Below are 17,310 nucleotides of genomic sequence, written 5' to 3' on the forward strand. Positions count from 1 at the left end.
TCTGGAACTGCACTTCCGACAGGCAGAGTCAATATACCTGGCGAGTTCGTCAGGTCGTCGGCACCCTGACATTTCCATTCCTCTTCTGACAACAGAACTTGACCAACTGCTCACCAGGCACTGCAAGGGCCATCTGGACCGTTATGCTGTTCTACTATTCCAAGCATGTGTAACCGAAGAGAGATACCACGAGTGGGCACAGAATACCAACTGGAATGGATCCCGAGGCATATGTGGATTACCAGTGAACCTCCGGGTGTTCATCATTAATACTGTGTCTCAGAAGTTTCTGTCCATGACTCATGCAACCCGAAAAAGCATTAAAGACAGAGTTAATGAGTACTTGAGGTCATGTAAAAGAATGTAAAAGAATGAAACCCAAAATGGTTCTACTTGGAACCTAAAAGGTTTTCTAACTGGAACCCTATGGGGACAGCCGAAGAACCCTTTTGGAACCCTTTTTTTCTAAGTGTACATATGCAGTCAGATCAGGCCCTAACCATTTTGGGTGCCCTAAGGGACATTTTCAATGGGCTAATTGAGTGACTGTCAGTGCCTAGTTAAATAAAGGTTAAATAAATAAATGAAATAAAAATAAATATGACTCACCACCTGGATTTGGTCTTATGTAGCAACATTTGAAATTGTGTTTTTTACATTGGATAAAAGTAGAGACTCACAGCTACAAAATGGTATATCATACACTGCATTTTTTTAGGAACAATGGGAAAGTAATTCTGCTTTGAAAGTTGATAAACTTGTAAACTCACTTTTGAGAAAAAGGCCTTTGAATATTTTGGTATCTCGTCTAGAGCTCCTCTTTTTCTACACGCATTCAGCATCGTTCACTTAACCCCACCCATCTTGTTTCGCTCTCGGAGCGTTCAGAGCACACACTTGATGATTTGTTTACCCCTGGATAACATGAAAACAGCCTAACCAGCTCTGCTGGCAACAATTTCATTACACTTTTTTGCCGACGTTTACTGACACCGGCCATATTCAAAAGGTGTTGTACACTTTAGCTTATGACATGTAGCTAGCTAGCTAGGTAAACAACGAACCTAGCTAGGTAAACAACGTGTATGATCGCACACGTCACGTAACTATGTTATCATTAATTGTGAATTGTATTTATCTATTCTAATTATATCAGTCCACCAAATCCAAGAAGTCTTATCAGTCTACTCTGGCCTACTTGGAGGACACACTGAAAGTGTGCGTAATTTACAATGGCAAGAAGACCAAGACGAATGGATGCACATGCTGCGTTAGCATTGCTAGAAAATCTGAATGAAAATGAAAAATTCATCAAAAAAAAAATTCATCTAAAGTGAGTTGTTTTGAAGTGTCTGTCCTACAGTTGAAGTCGGAGGTTTACACACACCTTACATTAAAATACATTAAATACATTAAAAATACGTTTTTCACAATTCCTGACATTTAATCCTAGTAAAAATTCCCTGTCTTAGGTCAGTTAGGATCACCACTTTATTTAAAAAATGTGAAATGTCAGAATAATAGCAGAGAGAATGATTTATTTCAGCTTTTATTTCTTTCATCACATTCCCAGTGGGTCAGAAGTTTACATACACTCAATTAGTATTTGGTAGCATTGCCTTTAAATTGTTAAACTTGGGTCAAACGTTTCGGGTAGCCTTCCACAAGCTTCTCACAGTAAGTTGGGTGAATTTTGGCCCATTCCTCCTGACAGAGCTGGTGTAACTGAGTCAAGTTTGTAGGCCTCCTTGCTCGCATGCACTTTTTCAGTTCTGCCCACAAATTTTCTATAGGATTGAGGTCAGGGCTTTGTTATGGCCACTCCAATACCTTGACTTTGTTGTCCTTAAGCCATTTTGCCACAACTTTGGAAGTATGCTTGGGATGAATGTCCATTTGGAAGACCCATTTGCGACCAAACTTTAACTTCCTGACTGATGTCTTGAGATGTTGCTTCAATATATCCACTTCATTTTCCACCTCATGATGTCATCTATTTTGTGAAGTGCACCAGTCCATCCTGTAACAAAGCACCCCCACAACATGATGCTGCCACCCCCGTGCTTCACGGTTGGGATGGTGTTCTTCAGCTTGCAAGCTTACCCCTTTATCCTACAAACATAACGATGGGCATTATGGCCAAACAGTTCCATCAGACCAGAGGACATTTCTCCCAAAAGTACAATCTTTGTCCCCATGTGCAGTTGCAAACCTTATTCTGGGTTTTTTATGGTGGTTTTGGAGCAGTGGCTTCTTCCTTGCTGAGCGGCCTTTCAGGTTACGTCAATTAAGGACTTGTTTTACTGTGGATATAGATACTTTTGTACCTGTTTCTTCCAGCATCTTCACAAGGTCCTTTGCTGTTGTTCTGGGATTGATTTGCTTTTTTCGCACCAAAGTACGTTCATCTCTAGGAGACAGAACGCGTCTCCTTCCTGAGCGGTATGACGGCTGCTTGGTCCCATGGTGTTTTTACTTGCATACTATTGTTTGTACAGAATAACGTGGTACCTTCAGGCGTTTGGAAATTGCTCCCAAGGATGAACCAATTTTGTTTCTGAGGTCTTGGCTGATTTCTTTTGATTTTCCCATGATGTCAAGCAAAGAGGCACTGAGTTTGAAGGTAGGCCTTGAAATACATCCACAGGTGCACCTCCAATTGACTCAAATGATGTCAATTAGCCTATCAGAAGCTTCTAGAGCCATGACATAATTTTCTGGAATTTTCAAAGCTGTTTAAAGGCACAGTCAACTTAGTGTATGTAAACTTCTGACCCACTGGAATTGTTATACAGTGAATTTTAAGTGAAATAATCTGTCTGTAAACAATTGTTGGAAAAATTACTTGTGTCATGCACAAAGTAGATGTCCTAACCGATTTTCCAAAACTATCGTTTGTTTACAAGAAATTTGTGGAGTGGTTGAAAAACAAGTTTTTATGACTCCAACTTAAGTGTATGTAAACTTCCGACTAAAACTGTATATCTGAGAAATATAAGAAAGATCAGGAAACATTTGTATATATTTTTTTACATGTATTTAACCCTTTATTTTTGGCACTAAATGTAACGGTCGTCGTAAGGATTGGACCAAGGTGCAGCGGGAACGTGTATACTCATCTTCTTTATTAAATCAAAAGAAGGAAAAACAAACAAATCATGTATACAAAACAACGAATGACACTAAACAGTCCTGTCTGGTGCACAGACACAAAACAGGAGACAACTACCCACAAATCCCATAGGAAAAACACCCCTCTTAAATAAGACCTTCAATTAGAAGCAACGAGGAACAGCTGCTTCCAATTGAAGGTCAACCCCATTAACTAAACATAGACATAGAAAGACTAGAACTAACATAGAAATAAACTAGCAAGAACATAGCCCAAAAACCCCGGAACACTCTAAACAAACACCCCTCTTACATAATAACATAACCCAACAAACCCCGAACCACATAAAACAAACACCCCCTGCCACGTCTTGACCAAACTAGAATAACAAATAACCCCTTACTGGTCAGAACGTAACAGTACCCCCCCCCCCCCAAAGATGCAGACCCTGGATGCACCTAAAACAAAATCTAATCCAATAATTCTAAATATAAACAAAAAATTATCCCCAACTAAAGGGAGGGAAGGGAGGGTGGCCACTGTCACCGACGGTTCTTGTGCTACACCCCCCCTCCCCAACCCACCTTCTATGGAGGTGGCTCAGGCTCCGGCCTTACTCCCCAACCTAACCTGTCCACCCCCGCTAAATACTTATTAAATTTTACCCCTCCTGAAGTCTCTGGGCTATGGCGCGTCGCTGAAGACCTCGGGCTGATGTACGTTGCTGGAGACCTCGGGCTGATGCGCGTCGCTGGAGACCTCGGGCTGAAGGGCGACTCTGGCTCCGCCGATTCCGGACTGTAGGGCGACTCTGGCTGCGCCGATTCCCCGACTGTAGGGCGACTCTCGCTGCTCCGATTCCGGACTGTAGGCTGTCTCTCTCGGCTCCGGACTGTGGGCCGTCTCTCTCTGCTCCGGACTGTGGTCCGTCTCTCTCGGCTCCGGACTGTGGGCCGTCTCTCTTGGCTCCGGACTGTGGGCCGTCTCTCTCGGCTCCGGACTGTGGGCCGTCTCTCTCGGCTCCGGACTGTGGGCCGTCTCTCTCGGCTCCGGAATGTGGGCCGTCTCTCTCGGCTCCGGACTGTGGGCCGTCTCTCTCGGTTCCGGACTGTGGGCCGTCTCTGCTGGCTCCGGACTGTGGGCCGTCTCTCTACGGGGCACTGTCGCCGGAAGCTCTGGACGGGGCACTGTCGCCGGAAGCTCTGGACGGGGCACTGTCGTCGGACTCTCTGGACGGGGCAATGTCGTCGGACACTCTGGATGGGGCACTGTTGCCGGACACTCTGGACAGGGCACTTTTGCCGGACACTCTGGACAGGGCACTTTTGCCGGAAGCTCTGGACGAGGACTGCGCACTGAAGGCCTGATGCGTGGGGCTGGCTTAGGAAGCGCCAGCCTAGGGACACGCATCACAGGGCTAGTGCGAGGAGCAGGAACTGGATACACCGGGCCATGGGTAAGCACTGGAGGTCTGGAGCGCAACTCCTGCACAACCCGTCCTGGCTGGATGGTAATAGCAGCCCTGCACGAGCGGAGTGCTGGCACAGGGGGAAAACTGGGCTGTGCAGAGGCCTGATGGTTGCCGTGCGTAGAGCAGGCGTAGGGTAGCCTGGACCTAGGAGGCGCACTGGTGGCCAGATGTGCTGCCGAGGCATCCTCCTTCCAGGCTGGATGCCCACTCTAGCACGGCACTTGCGAGGGGCTGGGATCACTCGCACCGGAATGTGCGTGCACATGGGCGAGATCTTGCGCACTTCCGCATACTCCGGCGCTCTCTTCTCCATACTCTCCCCATAATAAGCACGGGGAGTTGGCTTAGGTCTACGACCTGACTTAGCCACATTCCCCGTGTGCCCCCCCCGAATTTTTTTATTGGGGCTGCCTCTCCGGCTTCCTTGCCAGCCGTGTTCCCCTGTAGCGTTCCCGGTCCTCTTCCGCCTCTCGTATTTCCGCTCTCCTGGCTGCCTCCACCTGTTCCCATGGGAGGCGATCCCTTTGGTGGTGGGTAGTTCTGTAAAGGTCGTCGTAAGGATTGGACCAAGGTGCAGCGGGAACGTGTATACTTATCTTCTTTATTAAATCAAAAGAAGGAAAAACAAACAAATCACGTATACAAAACAACGAATGACACTAAACAGTCCTGTCAGGTGCACAGACACAAAACAGGAGACAACTACCCACAAATCCCATAGGAAAAACACCCCTCTTAAATAAGACCTTCAATTAGAAGCAACGAGGAGCAGCTGCTTCCAATTGAAGGTCAACCCCATTAACTAAACATAGACATAGAAAGACTAGAACTAACATAGAAATAAACTAACAAGAACATAGCCCAAAAACCCCGGAACACTCTAACCAAACACCCCTCTTACATAATAACATAACCCAACAAACCCCGAACCACATAAAACAAACACCCCCTGCCACATCCTGACCAAACTACAATAACAAATAACCCCTTACTGGTCAGAACGTAACACTAAAGAGTGTCCATATACTGTATACAGTACTTCCATTGTTTTTCAACTGTTACCGGGGGACCTTCAGACAAGTCTTGCGAGGCCTGTTGGCGTGTATGCAGACATGTACGTGTTCATGATCGTCTCACCTTTCCACACAGGGGTCATATTAGTGTGTTGCCTTAACTTTTCGGACGCTACAGACAGAAGTTGGCAGATCGCCTTTACCGACTTCAGACGAGTCCCAAGATGCTTGTGGGGGTCTTAGAGCAGAAAGGAAAACACCATTGTCTTCGTGAGTCTCATCTTTCCATAGATTATTATCATTCTAAACCGTCAAGACGCTACCAACGATTTTGTGAGAAGACCGATTTTCGGATGTCTCATGGTCTGACACCATAGCTCTGTCACCTTTCACCGCAGATGCGAAAGTGCAACATCAGTGGATGCGGTGAATTGAGATGCATCCAATGCAAAAAAAACTGATATCTTTATCTTAAACTGATAGATTTTTATGGGGATCTTTTTATTATGCTATTTAGATTTCCGCGGGAGCGCGGACGTTGACTCTAGGGGGTTCAATCCTTGAGACCGTGTCTGATAGCTTGTATATTCTGTAAGTTAACAGAAAAGTGAGGTACGTGGTAGTTTATACTATAAGGCTTTATAAACAAGAAGTGTGCAATGCATCGATCTACAAGACTTCAAAGAGAGCCAGCCTACCTTCTGATACAGAGTGCAGTGATGTGTGCTGAAACTGTTGCCCATAATAAAATGTAGTGTGCTATCATAAACTGCGTCCAGTGGCTTCAATACACTGGCAACTGCATTACATATAGACGATATCGCCATAGTCTAAGACCATAATGAATGTCAACTGAATTATTTGTATTCTGATATTTAATGAAAGGCATGACCTGTTCCTCTAAAATAAGCCTATTTTATTTCTTAACTTCATAACTTACTCATCAACATGCTTTTTGATGGAAAGCCTATTATCAATCCAGATGCCTAGATATTTGTAAGGGCACCATTCAATATGCATAAATCATCAGATACATTGTTTTCGTGATTTGGAAAATAACATATACTTGGTTTTACCTGCATTAAGTACTAATTTCAGTTCAACAAAGGCAATAAATGCAGATTGAAGCTCCGGAATAGCCTGGTCAGCTGTGGAACAATAGCATACACAACAGTGCTATAATCGTGCCGGAGTGGATGGCTGCCGTTTTATGGGCTCCTAACCAACTGTGTTATTTTGTGTGTTTTTTTTGCATTGTTTATAACTTATTTTGTACATAGTGTTGCTGCTACCATCTCTTATGACCATAAAGAGCTTCTGGATATCAGAACAGCGATTACTCAACTCGAACTGGACAAAAAATATTTTTTTTATGAGTCAGACGTGAAGGATATACTGCTTCTCCGAGACCAGGCCCAAATCGCCGTCTCTGACAATTTTATGGGCTTTCCTCCGACACTGCCTATTATATAGGTCCTGGATGGCAGGAAGTTTGGCCCCAGTGATGTACTGGGCCGTACGCACTACCCTCTGTAGCGCCTTACGGTCAGATGCCGAGCAGTTGCCATACCAGGCGGTGATGCAACTGGTCAGGATGCTCTCGATGGTGCAACTGTAGAACCTTTTGAAGATCTGGGGACCCATGCCAAATCTTTTCAGGCTCCTGAGGGGGAAAAGGTTTTGTCGTGCCCTCTTCACGACTGTCTTGGTATGTTTGGACCATGATAGTTCATTGGTGATGTGGACAGTGTATATTGAAACTAATTTCATACAACTAATTCCATACATATAATAATACACTGAGTGTACAAAACATTAAGTACACCTGCTCTTTCCATGACATAGACTGACCAGGTGAATTCAGGTGAAAGCTGTGATCCCTTACTTGTTAAATTCATTTCAATCAGTGTAGATAAAGGGGAGGAGACATGTTAACGAAGGATTTTTAAAGCCTTGAGACAATTGAGACCTGGATTGTGTATGTGTGCCATTCAGAGTGCGAATGGGCAAGACAAAATATTTCATTGCCTTTGAACGGGGTATGATTGTACAGTTTCCCGTGTGTATCAAGTATGGTCCACCACCCAAAGGCATTGGAATTTACATGACTGTGGGAAGTATTGGAGTCTACATGGACCAGCATCCCTGTGGAATGCTTTCGACACCTTGTAGAGTCCATTCCCAGACGAATTGAGGCCGTTATGAGGGCAAAAGGGTGTGGGGTGCAACTCAATATTCTAAATATTAGGAAGGTGTCTGTTGGGTTACAATATTATCAGTTGCCAAGAGAAAGGCTGCTGAAATATCTCTGGATCACTTTCATTCCAGAATGTTCGATTGGTGTGCCAATGTACCACCACAAAGTCTGTGTCTGTTGGCTTGCTATTCTGGGCCAGTGAGAACACATACACAAACACAGGTCAACATTTCTATACAATCAATCTACAGATTATTACAGTCAGTGCACAACCAGTCATATTTTTTCAGAGGTTTATACTTAAGCTGAAGGTCTCTTGCCATGTCTGGACAAAACCCATTAGTGCTTGCGAACATGTAGCTTTGATGATTTGGTATTATGGAACATTTCACTGGTCATGATTTTCCTGATGCTGCCTTATTTTTAAACCACAAACATACTTATTTGACGACAAAATCACATCAATCCTTTAACTCAACCAATGGTCTTGAGCCATATAAACAACATGTTCAACATGTGCATTCCACTACAACAGTCAGCCGACCTGGGTTCAAATACTTTTGAAAATTATAAACCCCACCCATCTGGTGGAAGGCTAGATCAAACACTAAAAGTACTTATAGTGTTTGATCTAGCCTTCCACCAGATGGGTGGGATTTATCATTTTGGGACTATTCTATTAGTCCATTATGCCACACAAGCTCAATCAAGCACTGACCAATGGTCTGACGATCAATGACATGGACTGCATTAGAACAGTGTTTCTCAACCTCCGGTAGGTACAATGTTGCTGACCGGTTGGTCAGTTAGTGAGCTGACACTGATTTTATTAGAGTTTAAATGCCAGTTTTACTGTATGTGGTGCTCAAAGGAGGGAAACCCCAGCATGCCAGTTCCTGGAACAAAACAGGTTGAAAAACACTGGGTGACCTCATTTGGTCTATTACTGACAATACGAAGGCGTCCTGCCTTAAAATACAATTGTTCACCCGTTACCTTTTACAGGGCCCTCCCAGGAGCTTTTCATACATTGAATGACTGACTTTGGAATGTAGAACTTACCTTTCAAAAGCAATTGTGTAAAAAGTAAGTGTTCCCATTGTGAAGAGCATATATAGTTTCTCCATACCACTTGTCAGAACTTTGTTGGATATTGCTAGATTTATGCACATGGCCTTGTTTTGCATTCAGTTTGCAGCTTTGGCTGTACATTTTTGTAAGGCTATGAATATGTATAAAATGTTTAACTTTTTTAATTTAATGTTTTTCCGCCCAATAGGGTCCTCCTGGTCTACAGGGTGACAAGGTAGGTAAACAAATGTTTATAGCTATGTTTTATTCATATGTTCAATGCATAATTAATGTATTACTTTCCAAGGGCTAACTTTCTTTGATTTCTCTGGCAGTGGATGGACATGATCTAAATTCCTTGGCTTCCCACCCTTTCTTACAATACATGTTGGGGTCAAAAGCATTAACGTATGACTTTACTTTATTCCCTAATCAAATGTGTCCATAAATAATGTAGTTTTGTATGTTATTCTAAAGTTCCCATTAAAAATTGAAGTCCTACCTACCTCAAGTCTCAGTTGTGAATATTTAAATATTCACATCGTTCACAAATCCACTGACTTAATGACTTAACACCAGGGCCCGAACTGAAGTGCTTAAATGCTTCGCTGAACATCCCTCCATAAAATGGCAGCCAACCATGAGAAATAACCACACTGTATCTTTATAAGTCTGTTGGACTTGGGGACCAATATGTACCCATGCGCCTTGCTTTGGAACATTAAAACCATAAAAATGGTTGAGGTTCCTCGCTTAATTCACACACAATGGAAATAGGCTGCTCTGGTTTTCCTCTGTCTTACTCGACTAGCAGGCATTGCAAAGCATCCGTGTGGCTCTAACAGGGCGTATATATTATTTCCTTTTTTGAGATAGATAACTGACAGTTGTTGGTATTCGTGTTTAATGAAAGTTCTGTTTACTATCAATCCTTGCTGTTCAGTCAGACCCCTCTAATAACTCAATGTACGTCATCAACAAATTGTTTGTCGATCATTTTTATTTAACCTTTATTTAACTAGGCAAGTCAGTTAAGAACAAATTCTTATTTACAATGATGGCCTACACCGGCCAAACCCTCCCCTAACCCGGACGACGCTGAGCCAAATGTGCGCCGCCCTATGGGATCAGGGCACAACACGTACAGTAAATAACAGAAATGCAGAATGGGTCATTCAAAAGTTGAGGTTTACACTAGTGTAGCTAACTGACAGTTGGTAATTGGATACACTTGCATTTTGTTTGGCCTCGTTCAACGTCAGCCTATTTCTGTTCAATGTTGAAACAGCCACTGTGTTAAATCACCCATCCAAGTTGAATAAAGTACACCGTCTGAGGATGTGCCAGTCAAAAATTTGACTAAGAGTTGGCACGTCTTAAATGTGTGGTGAGGTATAAAGAGATTGGTCATGTATTCATGTTACTCTATGATCAATGATCACTGTCCCACTCTCCCTTCCCCTCAACCCTATTCACGTCAGTCTGTGTTATCATAAGTGATAACAACCACAATTAATATTTGAGGCTGACAATATTATTTTTCCTTTCTTCTGTGTGTGTGTTTGTGTGTGTGTGTGTGTGTGTGTGTGTCTGGTTGATACATGTATTTCAAGACAAATTCTTTCTGCCCCTTGCAGGGGGATCAAGGCGACCAAGGACCGCGGGTATGTGGTTTGCTCCTTCTTGTCATTTTCTGATTGGCTGTTGAATGTGACTTTGTGTGACTGTATTTCTCCCTCGCCGAAGTAGTGGGCCAAAGATATGAGATGCATGAGATTCCAGGGATATGGTTTTTGCATGGGATTCCAAGGATAGTTTTAACGCTTTTTTTTGCAAAGACAACAAGAGCAACATACTGTATACTGTAGCAGGGAGTTCCAATATGATCAGAACTACAGACGGGTTAAATAGGTTGCTGAAAACGACTGTCCATCATTTTTTGTATTAGTCATCTCAGGGAGCCAACTTGAAACATGACAGAGAAGCAATTTCCTGTGTTGCGCATCACTAAACAGTCAATAGACATTAAGTCATAGAATTACACTAAAACTGTGTAGGACATCACTTAATTCTTCAAAATAACAACCCAAATGTTAAAAGTGATGGAGTTGTCCTTTAACACATGTTTAACCTGACAGTGGTTTCTGGTTCCATCCACAGGGTCTGGAATGCGGCCCATATACTCCCCCTTCATAAAGGTGGTGACCCGTGTGACCTAAATAATTATCGCCACATTTTCAAACTCTCTTGCCTAGCTAAAATCTTAGAATTATTGGTAAATACTCAACTTAGATCTTTTCTAACCACAAAATAACTGTTCATCATGGTCATAGCACCATGTCTGCTACCTATATGGATTTAAACAACATTATTCCTTGTATGGAAAGGAATAAATACAGTGCTGCCCTTTTAAAAAAATCTTTCTAAGGCTTTTGACACTGTGGATCACTCATCACTTATTCAGTGGCTTTCTTCAATTGGCGTGTAGCTGATTTGAAAATGATTTAACGGACAGAGCGCAGTGTGTATTTACTGATGGTGTTAAATCTTTTTTTTTTGACACCCTTTGATACAGTGATTGATTCTTGGTCTGGTTATTTTTACTCGTTACGTTAACAATATTGTTTTATCTGTAAAAAAAAAAGTCACTTTCACTTGTATTGTTGCAGATGGTACTATTGTGTATGCTATTGCCCCCACAGCTGACCAGGCTATTTCAAAGCTTCAGTCTGGCTTTATTGCCTTGCAGAAAGCCTTTGTTGAACTGACATTGGTAGTTAATGCAGGTAAAACCAAGTATATGTTATTTTGCAAATCACATACAAATGTATCTGATGATTTATGCATACATACATTGGATGGTGTCCACAGTGATCGTTTCTCAGCTTATAAATATCTAGGATTCTGGATTGATGATAGGCTTTCCTTCAAAAAGCATGTTGATGAGTTAGTTAAGATGTTAAAAATTAAAATGGGCTTATATTACAGGAATAGGTCATGCCTTTCATTAAATATCAGAAAACAAATAATTCAGTCGACATTCATTCTGGTCTTAGACTATGATGATATCCAGGAGCGTCAAGCACCCCAAAAATCTGAGGGGCACAAAGTACATGAGGATTACTAGGGGGGTGGAAATTTTTGCATTTTTCAAAGTCCTGAAACAGCTTTTTAATGCAATCTAGAGCCATAATCATTATGCTTAATTCTATGTAAAAAGAAATATATATAAATCGAAGCATACCTCTTGAGCTGTCTGTATTCTCCTGACTGGTGGTTCTTGTTTTAAAGAAACAAAATATGGTTATCTGCATCTCTGCTAAAATCTGGGTAAAAGATTGAAAGGAATTTGAGTCTTATTTAGTTACTGCTTGCTTTTCTAAAGTCTACCAACCTTGCCAGCTGACATGCCAGCTAAGATAATAAGACAAGCTAGCTACTAGATTGATAGCCTGAAATGGCTTATTTTTTGTTAGTTATGAGGGTGGGAGATTGGCAACCTATCTGGGCTAGCTAAAGCCAACTTCATAAAATTGCTAGGTGGTAGTAGTATTATAGAGAAAAAATATATATTTTTACTTTCAACGTGGCACAGTCATAGGATGCCACCTTTCCAATGAGTTAGTTCATCAAATGTCTGCCCTGCTAGAGCTGCCCCAGTTAACTGTGCTGTTATTGTGAAGTGGAAATGTCTAGGAGCAACAACGGCTCAGCTGCGAAGTTGTAGGCCACACAAGCGCACAGAATGGGACCGCTGTCCTCGGTTGCAACACACTCACTACTGAGTTCCAAACTGCCTCTGGAAGCAATGTCAGCACAAAAACTGTTCGCGTAAGAACACCGTGCGCAATGCCAAGCGTCGGCTGGAGTGGTGTTTCCATCCTAGTGATCTTAGGCTTGTGTGTGGTTGCTCAGTAAATGGAAATCCATTTCATGAAGTTTCCAACAAACAGTTATTGTGCTGATGTTGCTTTCTGAGGCTGTTTGAAACTCGGTAGTGAGTGTTGCAACCGAGGACAAATAATGTTAACGCGCTTAAGCACTCGGCAGACCCGTTCTGTGAGCTTGTGTGGCCTACCACATCCCGGCTGAGACGTTGTTGCTCCTAGACATTTCCACTTCACAATAACAGCACTTACAGTTGACCGGGCAGCTCTAGCAGGGCAGAAATTTGACGAACTGGCATCCTATGACGGTGCCACTTTGAAAGTCACTGAGCTCTTCAGTAAGGCCATTCTACTACCAATGTTTGTCTATGGAGATTACATTGCTATGTGCTCAATTTCATACAACTGTCAGTAACAGGTATGGCTGAAATAGCCGAATCCACTAATTTGAATGGGTGTCCACATACTTTTGTATATATAGTGTATATATTTTTACAGTGTTTTGTAACTTTCCTCAGATTGTTGCTGTAAATGAGAATGTATTCTACGTCAACTCACCTGGTAAAAGGGGTCAGAGGGGTCAGGTCAACACATAACCACTTACAGTGCCTTGCAAACATATTCAGACCTCTTGGATTGTGTTACAAAGTGGGATTAAAATCGATTTAGTCAATAATCTACACAAAATACTCTGTAATGTCAAAGATTAAAACAAATTAAATAACTAAAATATAAGTATTCAGCTCCCCAAGTTAGAAACACCTTTGACAGCTGTGAGTCTTCTTCTGTAAATCTATAAGAGCTCAAGCTCTGTCAGTTTGTTGGGGCTAGACAGCAATTTTAAAGTCTTGCTGTAAAGTGTACGCTGGGAATCAGGAAGCAAGAACAGGGAGTGCAAATGTAATAAATAGAACATAGTACAAAACAAGAAACACAAAAAGCATACAGACATGAAACAGAGTCAATAACACCTGGGGAAAGAACCAAAGGGAGTGACAGATATAGGGGAGGCAATCAGGAAGGTGATGGAGTCCAGGTGAGTCACATGAAGCGCAGGTGCACATAACGATGGTGGGAGGGACGGAGGGACGGTCCCGAGGACCAGGAGCGGGCCGGTCGCTTCTGCTGAGGCACGTGAACCTGTAGAGCCGGCTGAGGCGAGGGAGCCTGTAGAGCCGGCTGAGGCGAAGGAGCCTGTAGAGCCGGAAGAGGCGTGGGAGCCAGACGAGCCGGCTGAAGCGTGGGAGCCTGACGAGCCAACCGCGGCTTGAGAACCTGTCGAGCCAGCTGAGGCATGGAAGCCTGACGAGCCAGCTGAGGCATCGACACTTGGACCCGACGTCCCCAGTAATCCCCTGTTGCTTCCCTTTGGAGAGGCGTTATTCTGTAACGTGTACGCTAGGAGTCAGAAAGCAAGTACAGGGTGGAAATGTAATAAATAACGGAACATTGAACAAAACAAGAAACAGGAAAGCACTATAACGCCTAGGGAAAGAACCAAAGGGAGTGAGAGATATAGGGGAGGCAATCAGGAAAGTGATGGAGTCCAGGTGAGTCTCATGAAGCGCAGGTGCGCATAACGATGGTGGCAGGTGTGCGTAATAATGAATAAACTGGTGACATCGAGTGCCAGAGAGGGGGAGCGGGAGTAGACGTGACACCTGCCATATATTTTCAAGCAGATTTACGTCAAAACTGTAACTTGGCCACTCAGGAACATTCACTGTCTTCTTGGTAAGCAACTCCAGCATAGATTTGGTTATAGGTTAGGTTATAGGTAGGTTATTGTCCTGCTGAAAGGTTTTCCTCTAGGATTTTGACAGTGCTTAGAACCATCCCGTTTATTTTTATCCTGAAACACTCCCCAGTATTTGCTGATGTTAATCATACCTATACCATGATGGATACTGGGGAGTGTTTCAGGATCAAAAGAAATGGGATGGTTCTAAGCACTGTAAAAATCCTAGAGGAAAACCTTCTACAGTCTGCTTTACACCAGACACTGGGAAAGGAAATCACCTTTCAGCAGGACAGTAACCTACAAAACAAAGCCACATCTACACTGGAGTTGCTATTTGGATACCGGGGCATCAGTGACTCAGCCCCAGTAATAGGGTCAGTATATAGAGGCCTGCGTCTTGTGACCATGGCATACGTGTAGGTATGCACAGTAGGACCAAATCGGAGAGATAGGTAGGAACAAGTCCATGTAATGGTTAGCAATTAAACCTTGAAATCAGCCCTAGCCTTAACAAGAAGCCATTGTTGGGAGATTAGCACTGGAGTAGTATGATCGATTTTTGAGTTTCTAGTCAAGATTTTTGCAGCCGTATTTAGCACTAACTGAAGTTTATTTAGTGCTTTATCCGGGTAGCCGGAGAGTACAGCATTGCAGTAGTCTAATCTTGAAGTGACAAAAGCATGGATGAACTTTTCTGCATAATTTTTTGACAAAAAGTTTCAGATTTTTGCAATGCTATGAAGATAGAAAAAAGCTGCCCTTGAAATATTCTTGATATGTTCGTCAAAAGAGAGATAAGTGTCCATAGTAATGCCGAGGTCCTTCACAGTTTTATTTGAGATGACTGTACAACCATCAAGATGAATTGCCAGATCAAACAGCAGATATATTTGTTTCTTGGGACCTAGAACTAGCATCTCTGTTTTGTCCAAGTTTAAAAGTAAAACATTTGCCAGCATCCACTTCCTTATGTCTGAAACACAGGCTTCAAGGGTAGGCAATTTTGGGGCATCACCATGTTTCATAGAAATGTACAGTGTGTTGTCCGAATAGCAGTGAAAGTTGACATTGTGTTTCTGAATGACATCACCAAAAAATAGAATATTTAGTGAAAACAATAGTGGTCCTAAAATGGAACCTTGAGGAACACCAACAAGTACCATTGTTTTGTCAGAGGACAAACCATCCACAGAGATGAACTGATATCTTTCCAACATATACGATTTAAACCAGAAAATAACTTGTCAATGTAGACCAGTTAGGGTTTCCAATCTCTCCAAAAGAATGTGGTGATCAATGGTGTCAAAAGTGTCACTAGGATCTAGGAGCATAAGGACAGATGCAGAGCCTTGGTCTGATGCTATTAAAAGGTAATTTATCAACTTCATGAGTGCAGTCTCAGTACTATGATGGGGTTTAAAACCATACTGGAGCATTTCGTATTCATTATTGGTCTTCAAGAAGGTAGTGAGTTGCTCCGCAACAGCTATTTTGTTTTAAATTGAGAGGAATGGGAGATTCGATATAGGCCGATTAGTTAAAAAACAAATTGGGTCAAGGTTTGGCTTTTTCAGGAGAGACTTTATTACTTCCACTTTTAGTGAGTTTGGTACACATCCGGAGGATAGGGAGATGTTTATTATGTTCAACATAGAAGGGCCAAGCACAGGAATGAGTTTTTTCAGTAGTTTAGTTGGGATAGGATCCAGTAGACAGCTGGAAGGTGTTGAGGCTATTTTCGGGAATGTGTCAAGAGATACAGGATTAAAAAACTTGAGTGTCTCCATTGATCCTAGGTCCTGGCAGTTCTGTGCAGACTCAGGACAACTAAGTTTTGGAGAAATACACAGATTCAAGAGAGGAGTCCATAATTTGCTTCCAGTAGACAGCTGGAAGTTGTTGAGGCTATTTTCAGGAATGTGCCTAGAGATAGAGGATTAAAAAACTTGAGTGTCTCCATTGATCCTAAGTCCTGGCAGTTGTGTGCAGACTCAGGACAACTGAGTTTTGGATAAATCATTTGTGGTAATTTGCTTTCTAACGATCATGATCTTTTCGGCGAAGAAGTTAATGAATTCATCACTGCTGAGGTGAAGGCCATCCTCACTTGGGGAATGTTGCTTTTTAGTTAGCTTTGCGACAATTTCAAAAATACATTTCGGTTTGTTTTTATTCTCCTCAATCAGGTTGAAAAAGTAGACTAATCGAGCAGCAGTGAGGGCTCTTCGATACTGCATGGTCCTGTCTTTCCAAGCTAGTCGGAAGACTTTCAGGTTGGTGGAGGGCCATTTCCTTTCCAATTTTCTGGAAGCTTGCTTCAGGGCTCGGGTATTTTCTGTATACGAGGGAGTTAATTTCTTGAGACAAATGTTTTTTGTTTTCAGAGGTGTGACTGCATCTAGGGTATTATGCAAGGTTACATTGAGATCCTGATTTTTGTACTCAGACGTCCTTGGTTGTGAGTGTGGAATCTTTGGTTTGTCCGAGAATTTATAGCATGGCTTTTGAGAATCCTAGGTTGGGGTCTGAGCAGATTATTTGTTCCGATTTCAAAAATAATAAAATTGTGGTCTGATAGTCCAGGATTATGAGAAAAAACATTCTGATCCACAATATTTATTCCATGGGACCAAACTAGATCCAGGGTATGACCGTGGCAATGCGTAGGTCCGGAGACATGATTAGTTCATTGAATATGACTGCCTTGGAAGTACAGGGATCTAACATTAAGTAGTCCTATTTTGAGATGTGAGATATTATGACAATCTCTTTCAATAATGACAGGAATGGAGGAGGTCTTTATTCCAGTGAGATTGCT

The 17,310-nt window shown here is 42.5% G+C and overlaps 1 protein-coding gene across 17 annotated transcripts in view; it reads left to right on the top strand.

Annotated features, from left to right (window-relative positions):
* Positions 1-17,310, top strand: part of col25a1 (collagen type XXV alpha 1 chain) — a 456,448-nt gene that overhangs the window by 253,500 nt on the left and 185,638 nt on the right. For all 17 annotated transcript variants that reach the window (XR_001322145.2, XR_006760436.1, XR_006760437.1 and 14 more), the window contains exons 5-6: positions 9,073-9,099; positions 10,502-10,528. Coding sequence is in view for 13 of the 17 variants with exons in the window: in XM_045701252.1 (XP_045557208.1) it covers positions 9,073-9,099; positions 10,502-10,528 (54 nt within the window). In the remaining 4 variants the exon portion in view is untranslated. The remainder of the gene's footprint in view (positions 1-9,072; positions 9,100-10,501; positions 10,529-17,310) is intronic.

Source organism: Salmo salar, chromosome ssa18 (assembly GCF_905237065.1).
Source record: "Salmo salar chromosome ssa18, Ssal_v3.1, whole genome shotgun sequence".
Lineage (NCBI taxonomy): Eukaryota > Metazoa > Chordata > Actinopteri > Salmoniformes > Salmonidae > Salmo > Salmo salar.